We start from the raw sequence: 20072 nt of genomic DNA, 5'->3' as shown, positions 1-20072 counted from the left end.
TCCTACAATTTCTTCTGCCACTTGAGATTCCAAAGGGACTTGCATTAGTCCACCTCTAATAGTATCCTTAACTCCTCCTTTAATGGATGGTCTCTGGTGATTCCTTGAAGAGGCCTTTCTTTGCTATGGGGATGCTGCTTATGGATCCTGGAATATGTCCTCCAGTACTTAGGGCACTTCTTCAAGTAGCCTCTGTGCCCATTCAGAAAAAAGTACTGGACCTGGTGATCCCACAACATCAGTTATTTTGGAAAGCTGAGCCAATTTATTTCTGGTTCAGTTGAAATCACAGCAAAAGTAGCTTTCTTTTCTTTTTTTAGGCACTGCAGTTTTGTGGAAATTCGTTTCCTTTTCTGAAGGAGGAATCTACGTTTCACCTTTGGGATAGCAGGTCTTTCAGTTCCCCGCATAAGAACTGCTAGGAAAGTTTTTCCATACATGCAGACAAAGGCATGCATGGTGAAACAAGAGCAGGAACGTCTACCCTTATTTCATTTCATTTTTTCATTGTATTATTTTATTTTGGGGAGTTGTATTGCAAGATCTACTGCAGTTGAGGCCAAGGCAGTGATTTTCATTCCTTGTCTGCAGTAAGCAAAAGTGAAGACCATCACAAATGTTCATCACCCTGCTTATAAGGGCTGTGAAATGGAAACGTGGCAGTAAGCAAATGTCCTTATAAGGCATTTGCATCTCAAGGCCATGGTGAGTTGATGAGATGGCTGCATTGCTTTTAACATTAATTCTAATATTGCTGATGGTTTTTTTGTTTTAATTGTAGTTTTTAACATTTGGGGTTTTATGATTGTTTTTATTGGAAGCCGCCTAGACTCACTTTATTGGGAGATGGGCAGCTATATAAATGTGAAAAATAAACAAACAAAATAAACATCTTTATCTACATTTTTTAATGCTACTGTTTTGGTATTGAGAGTTTTTCCTCTATCTTTTACTGAAATGTTTCCTACAATATTTAATATCCTTCTTAAGGATTGCTGGAAATGGGGAGGTGAATCTCTCCCAACAAATCTTAGTAAGGTTGTTGTTTTTACAGAATTACTGAAAAAGAGTAGTTCTCCCAGTAACTGGGGTTAAGACTGATCTTCCCCCACTGCAAATAATGATAGGGAATTGGTGATCTGGTTAAAGGTAACTAAAGGTAAAATAATGGGGCTCTACCTAATTATCCTTTGAGTAGTCCTCTGTGAACCAGCCTATAGGTATGCATATGTATGAAAAGATGAACAAAAAAAGAACCCAGTTCTTATGTCTGGAAGCTTTTTCTATGTTTGTTAACCAAACAGTTGATTGCATCTAAAGTTACAAACAAGGGATCAATTTATATATAACACTAATTAGGATAAGAAAGTAGACGCCACACTGCTAGGGTTGGTAAAAGCCAAGCTTCCCAACTCTGTCCAGCACTTATTTTTATATCCGTTATGGACTAGTGTGCCACTTTTTAATTTCTTAAGTATTTTTGAGAAATTTAATTACACAGTTCATCATCTTCAGCTTGTTAACAGAGACAAACTGATTACCTCACTCCTTACTCTGCTCCTGAAGTTGTGCTTTAAATGTAAGGCCAATCACTTTGTAAATGACTGTCACACATGCCAGGCTCTATTATTATGCAAAGCATTCCAGAGAAACAACAAAAAGGGAACTTCAGCCATGCAGTGACGTTTGCAAAACAAAAGAAAAAAAAATTGAGTATTGTTTCTGGACACAGTTCAAGCTGTTAGTCTCAGAATGCCATATGTTGATTGAGAGCTGAAATAAATAAGAGATTGTTAATAAAGATGCTGACTCTTATATGAATGAAATTCTTAATGGAGGTTGTTCCTCCTAAGCTCACAATACAGGGAAAACCCAGCAACATCTCTCTCCCTTCCCCCTCCCTCCCCCCCCCCATCATGCAGGAATTTACAAAGTGATTTACTATATGAGATGGGAAAGAGTAGCTCCCAACCCTACTAAGATATTTGTCTTGACTGAGCAGAGGTGATACAATTCATCTTACCAAGGTGAAGAAGCAACATGAAGATGCAACGTGATTCTGATCCAGCACTTCAGGTCACAATAAAGCCTCAACTGACAATTCCAATACAAAGAAGAGGCTTCGGGATATAATTCTTCCAAGTAATGAACTAATTACAAGAGGTGGCAGAAGCAAGGCCAAGAAAGCAGTGCTGCTACTTCTCTTTACTATTAGAAGCAGGAGGTACACTTTGCTTGAAGAAGCAGCTTGAAATAATGGCTTCACTCAAAGCATTGTCCTAGTTTCATGTCTGTATAAAAAGGACACATAGAAATAAACTGGCTTGGCCTCATCCAAGGATGGGGATGGAGGTTTGTGGACTTCAGATGTCCCTGAACAATAACTCCCAGTATGTCCCATCACTGTCAAGTTGGCTAATGCCAAAGGATCTCCATCCTTGTCTGGATCAGTACATGGATAAGAAATTAAAAAGAATGATATGTAATGATTCTGTTATAGGACCAGGTTCAGAAATCGAGGCAGATAACTAGATAAGTCTACTCAATAAAAGGACCGATAGATTGTATATGAAGTAGCATTCCTAGGCAGTTTTCCATTAACATGGAATTTTTCCTTAACACACTCAAATATTAGGACATTTTTTAGAAGTCTAGCAGGCTTTCCTTTCTGGGTGGCTTTTGGGATTATCCTTTACAAGATTGTGACAGAAAACTAGGTCCTGATACAGAGTGATCTGTACTTCAATGTTCATACCTCTAGGTATTAATAAATACCTAGAGGTATTAATAAGGCTATAATAAATGGGTAAATGCAAGGGAGGGCAGTTTAGAAAGAAAAGGCAAAGAAATATAAGTAAAATAAACTTAAATCCAAATATTCCTGCTTGTGGATTAGACTGTGAAAAGCTAGATCACCTATCTGACATAACCATTATAAAATACTGCCTGAAATGAACAACATGAATTTTTGTGAGATTTTAACACAGTCAGCAGTGATGCAACAAAAGGAGCAAAATAAAAATGGTGTATTTTCTATTAGGAAAATGGGTTTATTTAAATTTATCATCTTTGTAGGAGTCACCACTGTATATGAGAAATACTGAATAACTTTTGATCTCAATTAAATTATCACTCTTCCATTTTTGGCATGATGACTCATTGGATAAAATGACATTTCTATCTACTTGCTCTTTTAATCATTTCTAATTTACAGTATATTTGGAGTTTGGCATGGCTAATCCATCCATTTTACTGAACGGGGCAATTTGGTCAATCAAAGAGAACACTTGTCTATTTAAAAATATTGTTAGCGGTAAAGGTTGTCCGAATGGTATATACAGTCCACCTTCTCTTAAGTTCACAGAGCAGAAGGATACATATGTTACACTATGTCATGCCACTACGGACAGGGTCTACATGACTTCCCCAGGAGGGGGCTTGGAAGGGAAGGAAATTTCTGTATTTTTGCACAGGTATATCCTTTGTGGTATTTTTGGTTACATTGTCCACCAGCTTCATCCTTATTGGGAATTGCTACCCACATCTGAGGATTCCCAATAAGGATGAAACTGGTAGTATTTCAATTTTTCTTAAGCTGTTTTTTTTCTTTCTTTCTTAGGCCATAACCTTCCAAACTAATAGCATCATGGCACTATTTAAAGGTGCTTATTTAAAGGTGCTTACATCAAAATAGATTTCCAGAATTGTTACTAAAGCTGTTACATCATCATAAGCAAAGCTATGTGACCAAACAAAGCCAGTTTGAGGACATCTCCAATAAATGCTAGAGTAAGAAGAAAAAGCCATAGGTTGACATGAAAGAGAATTCTAAAAATCTGGGGTCATCAACACTAAACTGATCTTAATGGCTAGTTTATAAACAGGACTGGAAGATGAAGTTGTTACTTCAAATTTCCTGGGCTCTGTTTATGAAAAAAGTAAATGTTAAGACCTGTAGTTTTAAGTAGCCCTGAAAACATAGCTGAAGATAATGAAACTGACACAAGAATGAAGTTATGTGTTTATAGATTTTCTATTTCCCATCAACATGTGGATATCCACATTTCATCCCACTAGTTTCTGGACTACCTTCAGAAGCACTGCATGTCAAGCACCCTGAAGTAGATTACTTCGAAACTGACTAGGAGTTGAAAGTAACATGGAATGACTGACACAGACAAAAGTTTAGAAAAACTGATTTTCTAAAAGCACCTTGCTTTGCTTTGCTCTGTCAGGAATAGAGGTCAAGTCAGTCCAATATCTTTTGCTACTAGAGAAAAAAGTTAAAATTGAGGCGCAAGTAATCTTATCCCTGGCAATAAGGTGAATATCTAAAAGAACACAACTATTTAACTGAAAATAAACACCAAAACAACTTTTAAGAAGCCATTTAAACCATTAAAAAAAATAACTATTTCGACCAAATTCCTTAAAGGTTACTTCTCAGCAGAAGCATCACAGGAGGGGTGGAAGGGCCAAGATGGTGAGCAGAACCATGTGATCAAAGCCCCGCCCACTTTATAGAGTATCAATGCTGCATCACATATGAAGAGGCAAGGGTTCAATCATGCCTGCTTCCATGCCAGACACCCCTGCTCCTCAGAGATTTTTTCCACATTGCTGTGAAAAACTTTGTAGAACAAGATGGAATCTTCCTTCGTGCTATGTAAAAAGCCAAATGGGCTTGCAGTTATGTCCCTATATGTTCTGAAGCACCTGTTCTGGCTTATTTCTGAAGAGATCCACATCACTATAAGTTGTATATATAAATATACATATATAAATATGATAAATAAATAAGTGGTAAGAATTACTCCAAATTGCTGTGGTCACACTATAAAATTCTCAATAAAGACTACGATCTAAGAAGGTGTCATATGGAAACTTCTGTAATAGTGCTTTTTTCAATGTGAAAGAGGGCTATAATCGGTATGGCAAATGTATTTGCTCCAAAAGACGTTTCCCTGAAATTGCATTATAGTTCATCAGCATAGTTAATGCAATTAAGCATGAACAATTAATAGGATACAGTATTCCCCCTTTCTTTCAGCACATCTTTTCTTCTATTAAGTCATCCAATTCCTCCCGCCTTTCATTCAAATCCCTTTTCCAGGCTTCAGCTGTCAGAATGGCTTAAACTTTTCAGCTGTAGACACTCAGAAAAGAAAGCTTTTGATCAGCCTCAATCACTTGGACTTTATCTCTGCAGTTATGACATCCAAAGAATTAATGGCCTTTTTGTAAAGAAGCTTTTGAAAGTGGCTGGTCCCTGTAGCATATGACTATGCCTCCCTCAGCACAAAGCAATACCCAAGTACTGCTACAGTCTGGCTCGGTTTATCTCAACCCTTCAGATATATCGGACTACAATGCTTCAGATTTTGAGATCTCATGAGCATCCTAGTTATGATTATCTAGCAGGAGAGCATTACGTTGAGAAATGCCACTCTAAATGGGTTGACAGTCCGTTCAAACTTACAACTTGGACATGGTAGGGATCGTGTTCAAGATGCTTACCATGTATACCATGCCACTGTGACATGATTAGAGCAATATATGTTCAGTAGTTGAATCTATTATGTGGAATATTACCATGTGAAGGAAGAATTTTGTGGCTTCTCAAAGAATTGCTCTGAATTGTACTGTATTCCCATTTTTAGAGTGAGACCACTAAATCTGGTTTTGATTTCACCCTAACTCAGTTATGTATCTGTTGTAGAGAATTATTACAACTGAAACATCTATTCTTGATACCTGAACTATATTGACTCATTTGCAAATGAAAGCTAACACATAATTATGCCTATGCATCACGTGTTGAACTGTTTGCAGCAGTCCCAAAGCTTTGTCTATTTAAGTAGTGATTAAACGAGTAAACCCTTGGTTTCATGAACAGATAGTGAGAAAAAGACATATTTTTAAAACCAAATGTCATTTACATCAAGGACTTACTCTAACCTGACAACAGCAACAACAAGTAGGACAAAGCTGGCATGTAGGAAAGGGCTGGTTCATGTCATCCCCTCTCTCCTGTCCTCAGCAGCTGCCAGGACAGCATATTCCACCAGCCCAGCTGGGCCCCCCAATCTTCCCAGGGCTTTCCCTTCCCTCTCTCCCAATATCCCAGCATAGCATATCCTGTTCAGAAGATTTTGTCCATTAAATCCAAAGTCAGCTACACTGAGATCCATTAAATCAAGGGTATGCTGAACTCTTTCCCATATCAGGTATATCTTTTTTCCTTTGTACTATGACAGCCATCCATGTTAAGTTCTGTAGACCAGTGCTTCTCAACCTTGACAACTGTAAGATGTGTGGACTGCGTGGGGTATTCTGGAAGTTGAAGTCCACACATCTTAAAGTTGCCAAGGTTGAGAAACACTGCTGCAGACTTACATTAAATATGTGTCCACTTACCTGATCTCGAGAATAGGGACTATCTACTTTCTGTTTGTCAGAACAAGCTGCAATAAGAATATTCATCGCATCCAGCTGAAGCAACATCTCACAGGCCTTTGAGTCCAAAAATGTAATGTTGGCAATTGCAGCTGAAGCCAATAGGAAAACTTCTCCAGAGGCAGCCTCTTGGCACAGTTCTAGATATCAGAAAATCCAATTAAAATATCAAATTAAAATCAATTCATGTATCTGTTTGCTTCAAATAAGAAATACACAAGTCCCTTCAGCAGGAGTCCTTGTTAGAGGCTGTGCTCTTGAACATAAGAAAATTGCTCAAAGAATACTGAGTAATTAAGTAACTCAGTAATCCATTAAAAAAAAGTAATTAAGTAACCCATAAAAACAATCATATCCCAAAGGAATATACTTGCCTTGGATGCAGAGTATGGGCTTAACTCCGCTATCAATGAATGCTAACAGACATTCATTATATAGTATTCAAAGAGAAAGGAAGTTTTATTAAGAAATGCATAAGGATAGAAAAACCTCACTTCTATCTAAACTACATCTTTAAGAGAGAGATTCAGCAAAAGTTATTGTTCTTTTGTTTTGTAAAAAATGAACCTACTCCCATATTTGTTTATTTAGCCAATGATCTCACAGTCCCCACCAGTAATGAATAAATCGTGTCCACCACGGAGACAAGTGTCCAATGACTTTCCACCCTATCCCATGCAAACTATTTCAGAAATTCTTTTCTTGCCTATGTAAGAGACAGGAGAAAGGAAGTTTCCTTCACAGGGCATAAAATCAAAGGGAATCTGGTAGCACTTTTCTGACTAACAAATTTTATTAAAAGGCATAATGACCTGCAGCTAATTTCATTAGATGCTTTTTTTTTTTTTTTTTTTTTGGTGCCTTTGAGTCAGCATGGACTCCTGGTGACGGCCTGGACAAGTCCCTGAAGTTTTCTTGACAAGGTTTCAGAAGTGTCTTGCCATTGCCTGCTTCCTATGACTGAGAAAGAGAGGGACTGGCTCAAGGTCATTCAGCTGGCTTTGTGCCAGAGGTGGGACTAGAATTCAGTTTCCCAGTTTCTGGCCTGGTGTCTTCACCACTACACCAGCCTGGCTCTTCATTAGATGCATACAGTGGCTAGGTTGATGTATGATTTAAACTGGGGTGAGGGGAGTGAGGGGGAGGAAGATAGGTTGGTTATGCAGATGCAGGTTACATGTGAAACAGATAACAAGTACCTCATCCATTAACAATGGTAATGAGTTTAAAAAAAACCACTTGTTTGTGGAGACTTTCTGAATCTACCTGAAACCTTTTGATATACTATATGTGAGGTCAGCATTTTCTCACTCAGTGGTGCTGTTAAAGTCCCATTTTTCCAAAACAGTCACTTTGAGGTCTGCTATGGAGTGTTCTGGGAGACTGAAATGTTCTGATACAAATTCATCCTTGTTTTGAGTCCTGATAGCAAACCCCTGTCCATTAATTCTTTTGCACACAGTTTGTCCCGTTTGTCCTATGTAGAAGCCAGAGGGACATTGCTGGCAAATAATGGCATATATCACATTGAATGAAGACCATGTGAAGGTGTCTCTAATCTTGTATGTGTACTTCTTGGGGCCTGTGATGGTGCTGATGGTGTGGATGTGGGGGCAAAGTAGATAGACATTTGGGTTTGTTATTCGTTCTGGTTCCCACATTAGCATCATTGTCTGCTTCAGGTTGGGTAGTTGTCTGTATGCAAGTATGGGCCTGTCACCCAGTGCCTTAGAAAGTATAGTGTCATTGTCCAGTATGGGCTGTAGCTTAATGATGTATTTGAGTGGATTGAACTGTGACCTGTAGGTGACAACCAGTGGTGTCCTGTTGTTCTGTTTCTGTTGACTTTTAGTAACTCCTCCCTGGGAATTGATCTGTTTATTGATTCTTGATCTCATTGGGTAAATAGTACAGTTTCCGGAATGCCTGGCTTAATTCCATCAGTTGAACATCTCCATCAAGTGGATCAGAACAAATGTGATTGTAGCATACAGCCTGGCTATAAATTATAGATTTGGTAGTGTTTTCTGGGTGGAAGCTGGAAACTTGTAGATATACATGGCACTCTGTAGGTTTCTTGTATAATGTGGTATCTATGTGTCCATTGTGTCATTTTTACCATGACATCAAGGAAGTGGAGTTCTTCTGTAGATAGGTCTAGACCCATGGTGTTCAAACTGTGTTCCTCCGAACCCCAGGACTGTGTGAGAATCATCCACGGGTTCCACATGACAACTTACTCTTACACTGAAATTGTAAGATTGTTTTTTTTTTTGTTGTTGTTTAAAAGAGAAAAATCTGTGATGAGGTATTGCATGAAACATATTTATTACAGTAATGGGTTGCATGCTGATTTTTCACATTGATAAGGGTTCTTCAGGTATCTCAAGTTTGAATATCACTGGTCTAGACTCTGAGAGAGAGAGAGAGAGAGAGAGAGAGAGACTGAGACTCTTCCTGGCTTTTTTTTTTTTTTTGGCAAGTTTGAAATATTTATGTGTCTTTATGTTTATGTGCAGCTATGCTATGTGCTGTAAAAGTTGAAGGCCAGTTTGTACCTGAACATCAGTCTTCTATCATTGATGGTATATTTGAATTTTGCTTCCAAGAAAACAAGTGAGGCATAATTCCCTAAAATACATGGTTAATCAAAAGGTTTGGATTCTTGTTCTACATAATTGCTTTGCTTTTTTTTTTTTTTTGGATGTATGTATCTCTACAGTGTTTATTGTCAGGAGCACTAAACACCAAACTGTTGGCCCATCAATGCCTTGATCCTACTGTATCTAATGACAGTTAAATCAAGCAGTGTTAATTTAATTTGAAATTGCACCAGTTTTCATGGGTATTATTTGTATCACTTTATTAGTGATTAGTTATGGCATAAACACCCTACAAGAATTTTTTCCAGAAAGTTGTTTATTCACAGATGTGGAAGGTGAATAAATGTTCAAGTGGGGAAATTCTAGACTTATTACAAAAATCTACACAGAACTTTCAATCAATATATCTTTTGTCTCTAATATATCTAAGAGCTGAGCAGAAATCTCTCAATACTACTCGTTGATAGTGCCCAGGAAAAAAAGGAGTAGAATCACTACAAGGTGATATCTCCATTCCCAAGCATCCAGAAGCACTTCAGCAAGACACCATCATCAATAGTACTGAAAGCCATCAAGAAATGTAGGCTAGATTTTGTCCTGCCTTTCCTCTAGGACCATAAGGCAGTGTAAATAGTATACTATTCTTGCCTCAATTTTTAAAACAACAACTATGTGGAATATGTGAAGTTGTGAGATAGTCATGGCCTTAAGTCACCTGGTGACTCTGCAAAGCTGAAGGTCTATCTTAACCTCAGTCTCCCAAGTCCTAGGCTATCATCTGAAGCACTACACCATATTGGCCCTTTTTCTAAAACTATGCATTCCTGAATGAATGGATCATTCATCAGAGCAATCAAGGCCATCTCAGTACCAAATGTGGATCTCAGTACAAATTGGCAGAGATCAAGATAACCCATTTCATCAAAAGCACCTACAGTTGCAATGACACAGCCCTCTCCACCACTTTAGTTAAAAAATAAAGAATACACAGATAGTTGTTAAAATTGGCCAAGGACCAATAATGGCTTATTAATATTTATTATACTTACAGGAAGATAAATCAAGAACAAGACCATCCATTAGTATTAACACTGTTGCAGGTCTAGGTTTGTATACTTAGATTGGATGTTTTTTATGATGATGCTTTAAAATAAAATGAAATAGTATGAGCAGATGTATAAAACTAATTGATCCACAAGGATCAATTCCTATCTGATATTAAACTATTATTATATATGGAATATATATGGATGTATATGAAACACTGTGAAAGAAATCATGCCACTTTTGCTTTGAACCTCTCCTCTCTGAGAAAGAGGCATCACTACCAAAGACATGCAGAAGATAGAAGTTAAGGAAGAATGAAATGTGACCTTTGCTTGAAAAGAGTTTTTCACCCCCTTTCCTAAGCAATCCGAGACTAGGATATCTGAAAATTCTCCTAATCTGTAGAAGTGCTATGCTCAACTCAAATACTGCGCTCAAATATTCCTGCTAAGAGTCAGTGTGCCAGTTGAAACAGGCTCTCCAGAGTGGGAGTCAAAAAAATGAAGAAAGTGAGAAAAATGACACAAAGTGTAAGAAAGATTACATGATTTACATATAACACATAGCATCTGGTAATTAGTCTAAAAATTCCCAAAGCCTTCTGTACCTTAACATTAAAACATGAAATTTTCATGGATATACATACTGAGAAGTGCTGTGACAATTTCTTCCATGTTCTCAAGAAAGCTGTTGAGATGCTGAGTGAAAGTGAGCTGAGGAGATGTGATCTGAGCTATTACTGCTGCTGCTTCAGCATGAGTAGCTTGGGAGTGTGTATCATTTGTAAGAATGTCAGCCAAGCATAATATTCCATCAACCTAAGGAGAGAAGGAAGGGAAAAATGATGGAGCACATTTTAACAAAGCAACCTTGAGACAACAAGCATTATAAAGAATAATGTATGAGTTGAAGGCAGCAGCCCTATCTGAAAGCTTAGTCAGATAATAAAACAGAGAGCCCCTATTTTTTATCTATCCATGTGTAAGATGCACACAGTCAAGACCCTTTATTATAAGAATGAATACTTAAGTAAAACAACATTCATGGTCTTTTAATCTGAGGTTACTGCTGAAGCAAGTACTAGGAATCTTGTGAGTGGGGACAATACATGCTTATTCTATTCATTTTTGCAATATGGGATAGAGATGGCATTGGTCGCGCTTTTGGGTGATCTCTGGCAGGAGCAGGAAAGGGACAGTGCATCTGTCTTTGCTCTTCTTGACCTCTCAGCAGCCTTCAATACCATCAACCATGGTATCCTTCTGGATCAGCTCCATGGATTGGGAGTGGGTGGCACACCCAGAGAGTGGGTGGCACATTGTGCTGGTTCACTCCCTTTCTGCAGGGCTGGTACCAGTTTTCATTAGTTGGGAGTGAGAGGTCCCGCCCTTGACCCCTAAGTTAGGTTCTGCAGGGTTTGGTACTCTTCCCACTCCTATTTAACATCTAAATGAAGCCGCTGGGTGAGATCATTCATCACCATGGGGTGAGGTATCATCAGTATACTGATGATACCTAGTTATATATCTCCACCCCTGGCGACCTAAGTGATGCGGTTGAAGTGAACTAAGTGATGCCAAAATGCCCAGAGGCTGTGGGGTCTGGATGGGACACAATAGGCTTCAGCTGAACCCTGGCAAGACTGAGTGGCTCTGGGTTTTGCGGCCTTCTGGATATGGGACTTCAACATCTTTGGTACTGGATGGGGTTGTGCTACCCCAGATAGAGCCTGTGTGCAATCTAGAGGTCCTTCTAGACTCATGACTCCTGCTTGAGGAGCAGCTGGTAGTTGTGTCTAGGAGGGCCTTTGCACAGCTTCATGCAGGGTGCCAGCTGCACCCCTTCCTGGACCATGAGGCTCTACTCACTGTCACTCATGCTCTGGTCACTTCCAGAATGGATTACTGTAATGCACTCTACATGGGGCTGCCCTCGAAGAGCATCTGGAAGCTTCAGCTGGTGCAGAATGCAACTATGCAGACCCTGGGATGGCACACATTACATCTCTGTTCCGCAAGTTGCACTGGTGCCAGCTTGATTCTGAGTGCAATTCAAGGTGCCGTTTTTGACCCTTAAAGCCCTACATGGAATGGGGCCAGGTTATTTGAGAGACAGCCTCTTCCCAGTTTCATCTACCTATCCCATCAAGTCAAGCAGAAGGGGTATGCTTTGGATCCTGCCTCCTAAGGCGTCCTATCTGGTGGGGCTCAGGAGACCCACTTTTTCTGCTATGGCCCCAACCCTCTGGAACATTATTCCCCATGAGGTGAGGTTAGCTCCATCCCTGCTAGCCTTCCAGAAAACCCTGAAAACATGGTTCTTCTATCAACCTTGGTGAACCTGCAGGGTGGCTTGTATGAGGTTAAGTAACTGTTGTTCTCCTGCTATCTTGGGGTTTTTCATCTCTTTATTTTTTATTTTTGTTTTTAGTTTTCTTTGATGTTTCTTGAATTTTATATGGTTTTAATTGTTACTATGTTTGGATGCCACCCTGAGTCACATTTTATGAGATGGGCAGCTATATAAGTTTGCTATATAAATAAATAAATAAAATAAGCAAAGAGTCAATATTCTCCCCAGAATTAAATTATAGAGAAGAACAGTCTTCTTTACTGGATTATTGAGAAAGACCTTCTTTTTATTTCTTAATTAAAACAAAGGACATTTCAGAATTTAGTCTCAGATAAAACTAGGAAATTGCTTGAGATCTGCTGATTTGGGTGTGTGACATTGAATGAACTTCTTAACCTTGGCATTGGTTTCAGTTGTGCGATGTTTCAACCCAAACCTATGTTAACGGACTTTAGCCTTGTATAGAAGAAAAATCAGATACGGGGTGGGGGGGGGGGGACTTTCCACTGGAAATAGGATGTGTTTCTCTCCATTACCCTTACATTTGATTCTACAAGGATCCTCCTCATCCAAAATAATAAAAATACATTATTTAATAAACACCTAAAAGTGTAAGTCTGTCCCTCGTTCTTGCCTCTGTAGGGGCTCTTCCTTATGCAAATTAACGAAGTAAAGCCATTTCAGTGGTTTATATGGAAAAGAGAAGACTTACAGAGATTAAGACTTTGTTTTTTCTCTAGTTTAGATATAAAAGAATTGGAAGGTGTTTGACATTTCCTTCATCTCTAAGAAAGACTTCAACAAATGTCCTGAATTTATTTCTGGTCCTGGAGAACTTGACTGGGTTCCTAATTCTTCCATATCACAAAGTTTTGACATAAAATATAGTCGGTTGTTCATTATACAGTATTCAGTTCATGTGTTCAAAATGTCTCCAGTTCTTATCAATATTTAATGCTGATGCCTTCAGTGGTTTATTTAAAGCTTTTCTGGCTCTCATTTTTGTTATTCATTAATAAGCAATGCCAAATTACCTTAATTATCCCTATCTGGTTTTAATTAATGCATTTGGTTTTCTGTTATACATAACAGCATTTTATGAGAAATGCTATCAACTTTACAAAAATAAATGCTATTATCTTAGAAATAATTATGATTATAGCAAGGATAAATATATCACAGGCATATTCATTTTATAGAACACAATATTTGGCATGTAATGTTCAAAAATAAAAAAGATTTGATCGTCCATCTATATTTCTCTTGTCATAACAAAACCAACCATTTGCATAACTTATTTTAGTACAATAAAATGAAGAGATTGTAACATGCAAAATCTTGTGTCCTTATCAATTGATTTATTGTTATCAAATGCCCTAGTTTCATTTTTTTCAAGTTGTATAAAAACTGGCTGTAGACCTCGACCATAAGTTCAAAAGCACATCAATAATATATATTGTTATTTATTATATTGTGCAGATTACAACTTTGAACTACCTCTACAAACTACAGCATGTTGTGTTTCTATAGTATCTGTTTTGTTTTGCTTTCCATCTGTCTTACAAAAGGGTTTTTTTTTTTTTTTTTTTTGAGATGGCATCATCGTGACTTCGGTGTAGTTTTTTTGCAATAGAGGATGAATAAGAACTTTTGAAATCTTTTAGAAAGCCCTGAATCAAAGTTTGGATGTTCTTGGTCCCCTGAGAAAGAAACAGGTAAAAGCTTGGTTGGGAGTTAGACCCAATCCATGAATAGGTTATTGTTTCTGGAGTTCCTAATAGTGGCAGTTGTGTATCAGATGTGGTTTCACAAGCTCTTGCTTCATGAGCTTGATTTCTAACAGTCACTGATGGAGCAACATCTGTGTATTGGTCTCTGACCCAGCCTGTTTCCTGGAACCTTTCTCCGTGGCTGGACCTCTGTTTTTTTTTAATTCCTAGACTGCTTCTGAAGCTCACTATGGATGACTTGCCTCTCTCTGGAAATGTATGTTTCATCTGAGGCTTGAATTTAGGTAAAATTGACTGAGTGGTTTGCTATTGGACAACCTCCTCAACTAAATTGCCACTGAATGGGAGTTCTGTTGCCCTGAAATCCTGATGTTTCAAAACAAAGGAAGTTAGTTCCAATAAAAGCCTTCACAGGGACAAGTAGAAACACTGTAAAGATGATGGCCATAGTAGCAGAAAATGGATTTATCATATTTGATCAGACCTGCATAATTTCTGTCCTGCCAGATTGTACATAGGCCTATCAGCAAGCATCATAGCCTCTTTTGGATCTAGATATTCTCCTTTCTTTGCAAGATTATTTTTTAACCCTAGCTATAGAAGTTTGATAATAATGGAAGAGTGAGATTTTTTATGGTCTGCATGAATTTTGCATACCTACACTAATACATACGTTATCTCTTGTTTCTGCTTGAACAATATGCTTATAAGCCAATCTAAATATTGATACTTAAATCAATATTTCAATTTGTATTTTCTAAAAAAGTAATTATCTATCAAAATATCAAATTCTTAAAATATTTTAATACTTTTTGAAGCCATATACTGTAGAAATATCTAGAGTGTGAAAAAAGGCAGTAAATGCAAAGTTCAAACTTCATATTAGTGAACATGAATATGGATCCAGTTGGTTGATATCAGAACTTGCAAAGACAGCGCATCTCTAGTGACTTACAAATTGCATTTAGTTTGAATGTTTAGCCTAAGCAAGTGAGATCTTCATAATTATATTGTAGTTTGCCCAATTTTGGCTGAAAAGGATGTCAATTAATAGCAAGCCCCTTAAGTTCTAGAACAGCAGTATTTGGGTTATTTTTGTATTGAACCAGTTGTCCAAATTGCAGACTGCATGTATTCATAAAATATTAGCCATGAATCAAAACTAGCAAGAAGGAAGTAAGATCCCAGTTTTAGCCCACATACACAAATCAGCAATATTGTGTTCTGTCTAGGACTGCAGCTTTGCTGTGGAGCATTCTCATACTCTCAGTTAAGGAAAAAGGAGAAAATGATGCCAGATGATACCTTATGGAGTGTTGCTATTAGGGAGATAATGCAGAGGTTGGGTGAGACATAGTATTGGGAGGTGAAAACTAAGGGGGAAACCCAGGATAGAGTGTCCATGTTTTAGGAAAGAGGAATGGCTGGGAGTTCTTACCCAGAACTCCCTCAGCTTTCCCAATACTCCTGAAGCTGGTTGAAAAGAAGGAGGCAGATGAGTAGAAAAACAGCATAGTTTTAAATTGAAGGGGCAGCAGCCAGTTGAGAGCCAGAGTTTAGGAGCATTGGTTTCAGTAACCGATGATAGAAGATCATGTTGTGATTCACAGTGAAATTGCCTTACCCAAAGAGAGGCCTTATCCCCTCTGGTCATCTTCAGCCTATGCCATTTATCGTCTTACTGCTTCACAATATAAAACTGGAATATTATTTATTCTCAGTTCTTTTGTACAGTGAATTGCCACCATTGATTATCAGTAAGTTATTAGAAATAGAAGAACAAAACAAAAGTGAAAGATTTGCTGGTATCTTGGGTTTGGAAATAAGGATATGATTGAATTGTGAGAATGAAACTACGATAATGAAGTTACATGGGTTACCCAGAAAGAAAGTGATGTAGGTTTTGGAAGAACCTCTTCCTTATGACATCAGGGCAAGACCCCCCACTCCTCCCACAAGCAATTTCCCCTCTCCCTGATTACAGTGGTGCAATAAACTGAGACGTACTTTACCCTGTTTTGGCCTAATGTGGAAGTATGTGTATGTGTGTGGGAGCGGGAATAGAACTTACCAGGCTACACCATTTATAAGTGTCCAATAATAAATTTTAAAAGGACAGGGGAACAATCTAATAAAAGCACTTTAACATCCCAAAAGAAATTGCTGTTCAAAGCATTTATATAATTAGCTTTCACACTGAAAGGAACTTTGGACTGTTGCCTGCTTTCTGCTTAATTCTGGAGAAGTAATCAGCTAAAATGTCAAACATGTTCAATATCTTGGCAATACAAGAGAATGGGTCAGCTAGATAATACAAACAAAAGAATTCTATGAATGCCGCAAAATACAAGAGAGACTTTGCATTTGAGGAATATTTGAGCAGTGAAATCATAACTGTAAAGTTTAAGACTTTCCAGTTAAGAAAATTGCTTGATAAAATTTGTCAGGTATAGCCAGATTGAAGGATAATCTTCTTATGCATTGCTTCTACACAATCCACTTTTCTAGGCAGAGAATGGGTCTCTTGCAGTCTTAATCCCACTATCTGAAAAAAGTACTTGCCAGATATTATATTTCATGTATGCACAATGCCACACTAGTGAGGCCACATACCCAAAAGGGTTGTTTGATTCAATAGTTTCACATTTAATAGGTAAATGGTTTTAGTCCATTGGATTGATTGATTTGGAGTTTGGAGTTTTGAGATCATGTCAGGTTTCACGTGGTGAGGGCATTCAATCACAAAATTCCTATCCAGAAAGAGAAAACTGTTAAAAACTTCATGCCATCCCTCTGTCCAGCTCCTAGGAAGTATTTCCCAGCCTGATATGCAAACTTCAACTCCCAAAATTCTCCACCACCATTTTTGAGAATTCTGAAATCCATATATCATGAGGGCTATCAGATAAGAAAACCCTGCCCTAGGATGTTCCCTACCATTCCCAGTTTAATTTTATAAATTTTTTCAGCAAGTGGGCACACCTCTAAACAAAGTAATGCCTGTAATTTCTAAGATAATCTGCAGACCCTGTGCAGTTCCCAGATATTGCTGGAAGGTGTTTTTTTGTTTATTAAATTCCCATTTAATTTTCTTTTAGCTTTCAACCAGAAAGGTTGTGAGGGTGTTCAAGGAAAGTAAATTGGTGCCCTTAGGCAACACACTAGGGGGCCCTAAATGTAGATTATAGGGCTTTAGAGTGAGTTGGACCCTGCAGAAAGGGGATTTGGACAGTATCTGAGTAGAGACGGTACACTGATCACCATCTCCTTAAATCAAACATGTTTTTTCCCTAGGATTGGGCAGCAGGAGTCTATGCGTGCTCTGAATCATCCTTTCACTTTCAAAACCAGCTCACTACAGCCTAAGAGGTTATGATTTGTGCAAAATATAAATGATGATTTCCCCTCCAATTAGGATGTATTGGGGAATCCATCAATTACATCCCTTATCTCCTTATTTATTTATTTAATTTGCATGCCATCCATCTCCCCCAGCGGGTGACTCCTATTGGGTTGCCTACTATGACAAGCCAAAGGTTGCAACACCAAATTAAATGATATTTAATTTGGTGTTGCAATCTTTGGCTTGTCATAGTAGACAACCCAGTGATATTCAAGGTATACAGGTGTCAGGAATGAACACAAGTTGTTACTGCATACAGATGATGTTTAGACCCTTTTTAATTATTATCAAAGGGTGATAATCAAAGAAGCTGAAGCCTGGCCCAGAAACATCAGAAATCTAGATCAGGGATGTGCAAACATATTCATACTGAGCATTGCAGTTGGCCTTTGAACTGCATGCTGAAGTTGCACTGCAAGAAGTTAACAGGGCCAGGACAAAGAATTGACAGTCTCAGGACGGAACTAAAATTGATTAAATTTACATTTCATTGAAGACAGTTTATGAGATTAGTCTTTATGTATTTATTAATTTTCTCCTTTGGTCAATTAATAATTCTAATTTGATGCCAACCTTTGGAGAGGTAGGGGGCTGCCTTTACTACATTGGGGAACACATTCATCTTTAGGCAGTCTCAAAATGGTCTCCCCTGCTTTAGATGGAGGCAGTTAGCTGGCAGAAGTTAAGGCTGCACCTTCTTGAAAGACCAAGAGCACTGCTTGGAAGATCTTTTAAACTTTGTGCTAACTGGGGAAGCCCAGGTGAATGCCAAGACCAGGAGGGCTTTTTCCCAACTTGGACTGGTAGGCATTTGGCCCCATCTTGAAAGGAAGGACCTGGTCTGAATCATCCAGGCACTCTATTCCTGTTATTTGATGGTATAATAGTATTATTGAAATGAAATAAAGTAAGACTGCTTCTAGAGATAGCACAGAGAATATAGCTGCCTGAGCATCTATAGGAATGAGATAGTCCCAAATTTCCATAGTCCTTTAGCATCACAACTTCAGTAAATTTACCCTGCTCTCCCTGTTGTCAGCTCTCCCATAACACTGCCAAACACAGATATACCCCTATCAGTAGGGCCAGCAGACACACAGATACACAATATTGCATTATTTACAATTGTACTGGATAAGAAAAAAGATAATTTAATGATTGATTTACATGAGGGGTACACGAAGGAGACAGGAGGTCTAAACACAAGGCTAATTGAACATTACTGCCTTGAGACAAAAAATAAAGGATTATAATGTAATATATTGTATAACAATATATTTTTAAGAAAGGGAACAAGGGAGGGGAAAGGAAAGGAGAGCAGTGGAAAGTTAGATAACTGCACTAACTTAAAAATGATCACAAATAAATCAATCGGTCATCCACAGGAAGGAGTGTCCTCAAAAGAACCTAAATGACCAGGGGGCATGATTGTGCTATCTGTGATTCTGTATCTGTCTGTCTATCATCTTCTCTCTCTCTCTCTCTCTCTCTCTCTCTCTCTTTTTCTCTCTATCATACCTCCATCTCCTACAGTTTTACCAAATGCTGGGAAAGGGGCAACTGCTGGCAAGGATCTGTTTGACATGAGTGCACACCAATACCACCTCTCTCTCCATTTCACCAAACTATTATGTGAATGCTAAAAGGTCTCATTTTATCCATTTATTGATTCATTCATGTATGTTTGGGGGCATACCGACTGAGTCCCAAGCCTTTATTTGATGGCAAAGCTTCACAGAAGACTTTGAATCACAAAACCGAGTGAAGTCACTGACAGTGAATCAGAGATGCCTGTCCCATCTCAGAGGAGGTAAGAAACCACTAGTGATTTCAGTTCAACAGCTTTTAACCAATTTACATAGTGCCACTGATATAATGCCCTTTAACTAGCACATGTTAGGCAAGTATAACAAAGCATTTCTCAACACAATAAGTACATCCCTTCCTTATTTAAAATTCTCAGTCTAGAGAGACAAGTTGTTACATGTCATGCCCTCAGGCTACTCCTCCCTCCCTCCTTAGAAAGGCATGAAAATGCTACAAGAAAACATTTATCAATGGCACTTAAGATATTTTCCTTTCCCTACCTTTTTTTCTTGACATTAGGACAGCTAAGCAACTTGGTCAGTATTTAGATGGACAACCACCAGGAAACCACAGGCCAAACCCTGGAGTTATTTAATAGCAAAACAGTCTTATTTCCCAATGCTGCGAAATGTCTCCCTAATTTTAATGAGTATCTGACAAGACTCCCTGACTATGCATACATTCTTTGGCAGTTCAGGTACTGTCGGACCTAAAAGGTAGACCACACTAAGAAACCAATGCCACATAGGTCTAAAACTACTTTTATTGGAACAGCTCTAGTAACAGAATCTTGTAAGTCTGACTGTGTTTCCCCTTTCCTCACTTTATCTTTATGTGAACTAGGAAGAAGCTTGTCTGAGATGTTTTTTCAAGTTAATTTCTTGCACTGGGCTC

The 20072-nt window shown here is 38.3% G+C and overlaps 1 protein-coding gene across 1 annotated transcript in view; it reads right to left on the bottom strand.

The window, feature by feature from the left end:
• Positions 1 to 20072, bottom strand: part of INSC (INSC spindle orientation adaptor protein) — a 141320-nt gene that overhangs the window by 19262 nt on the left and 101986 nt on the right. The window contains exons 9-10 of the mRNA XM_088145989.1: positions 10753 to 10924; positions 6418 to 6596 (exon numbers count right to left, since the gene is read on the bottom strand). Coding sequence (XP_088002115.1) covers positions 6418 to 6596; positions 10753 to 10924 — 351 coding nt within the window. The remainder of the gene's footprint in view (positions 1 to 6417; positions 6597 to 10752; positions 10925 to 20072) is intronic.

The sequence above is a fragment of the Python bivittatus genome, unplaced genomic scaffold (assembly GCF_059951505.1).
Source record: "Python bivittatus isolate LINGU-HERP-01145 unplaced genomic scaffold, Pbiv_v1 ctg000480_np1212, whole genome shotgun sequence".
Lineage (NCBI taxonomy): Eukaryota > Metazoa > Chordata > Lepidosauria > Squamata > Pythonidae > Python > Python bivittatus.
This window is presented reverse-complemented; position numbering and strand designations above follow the sequence as displayed.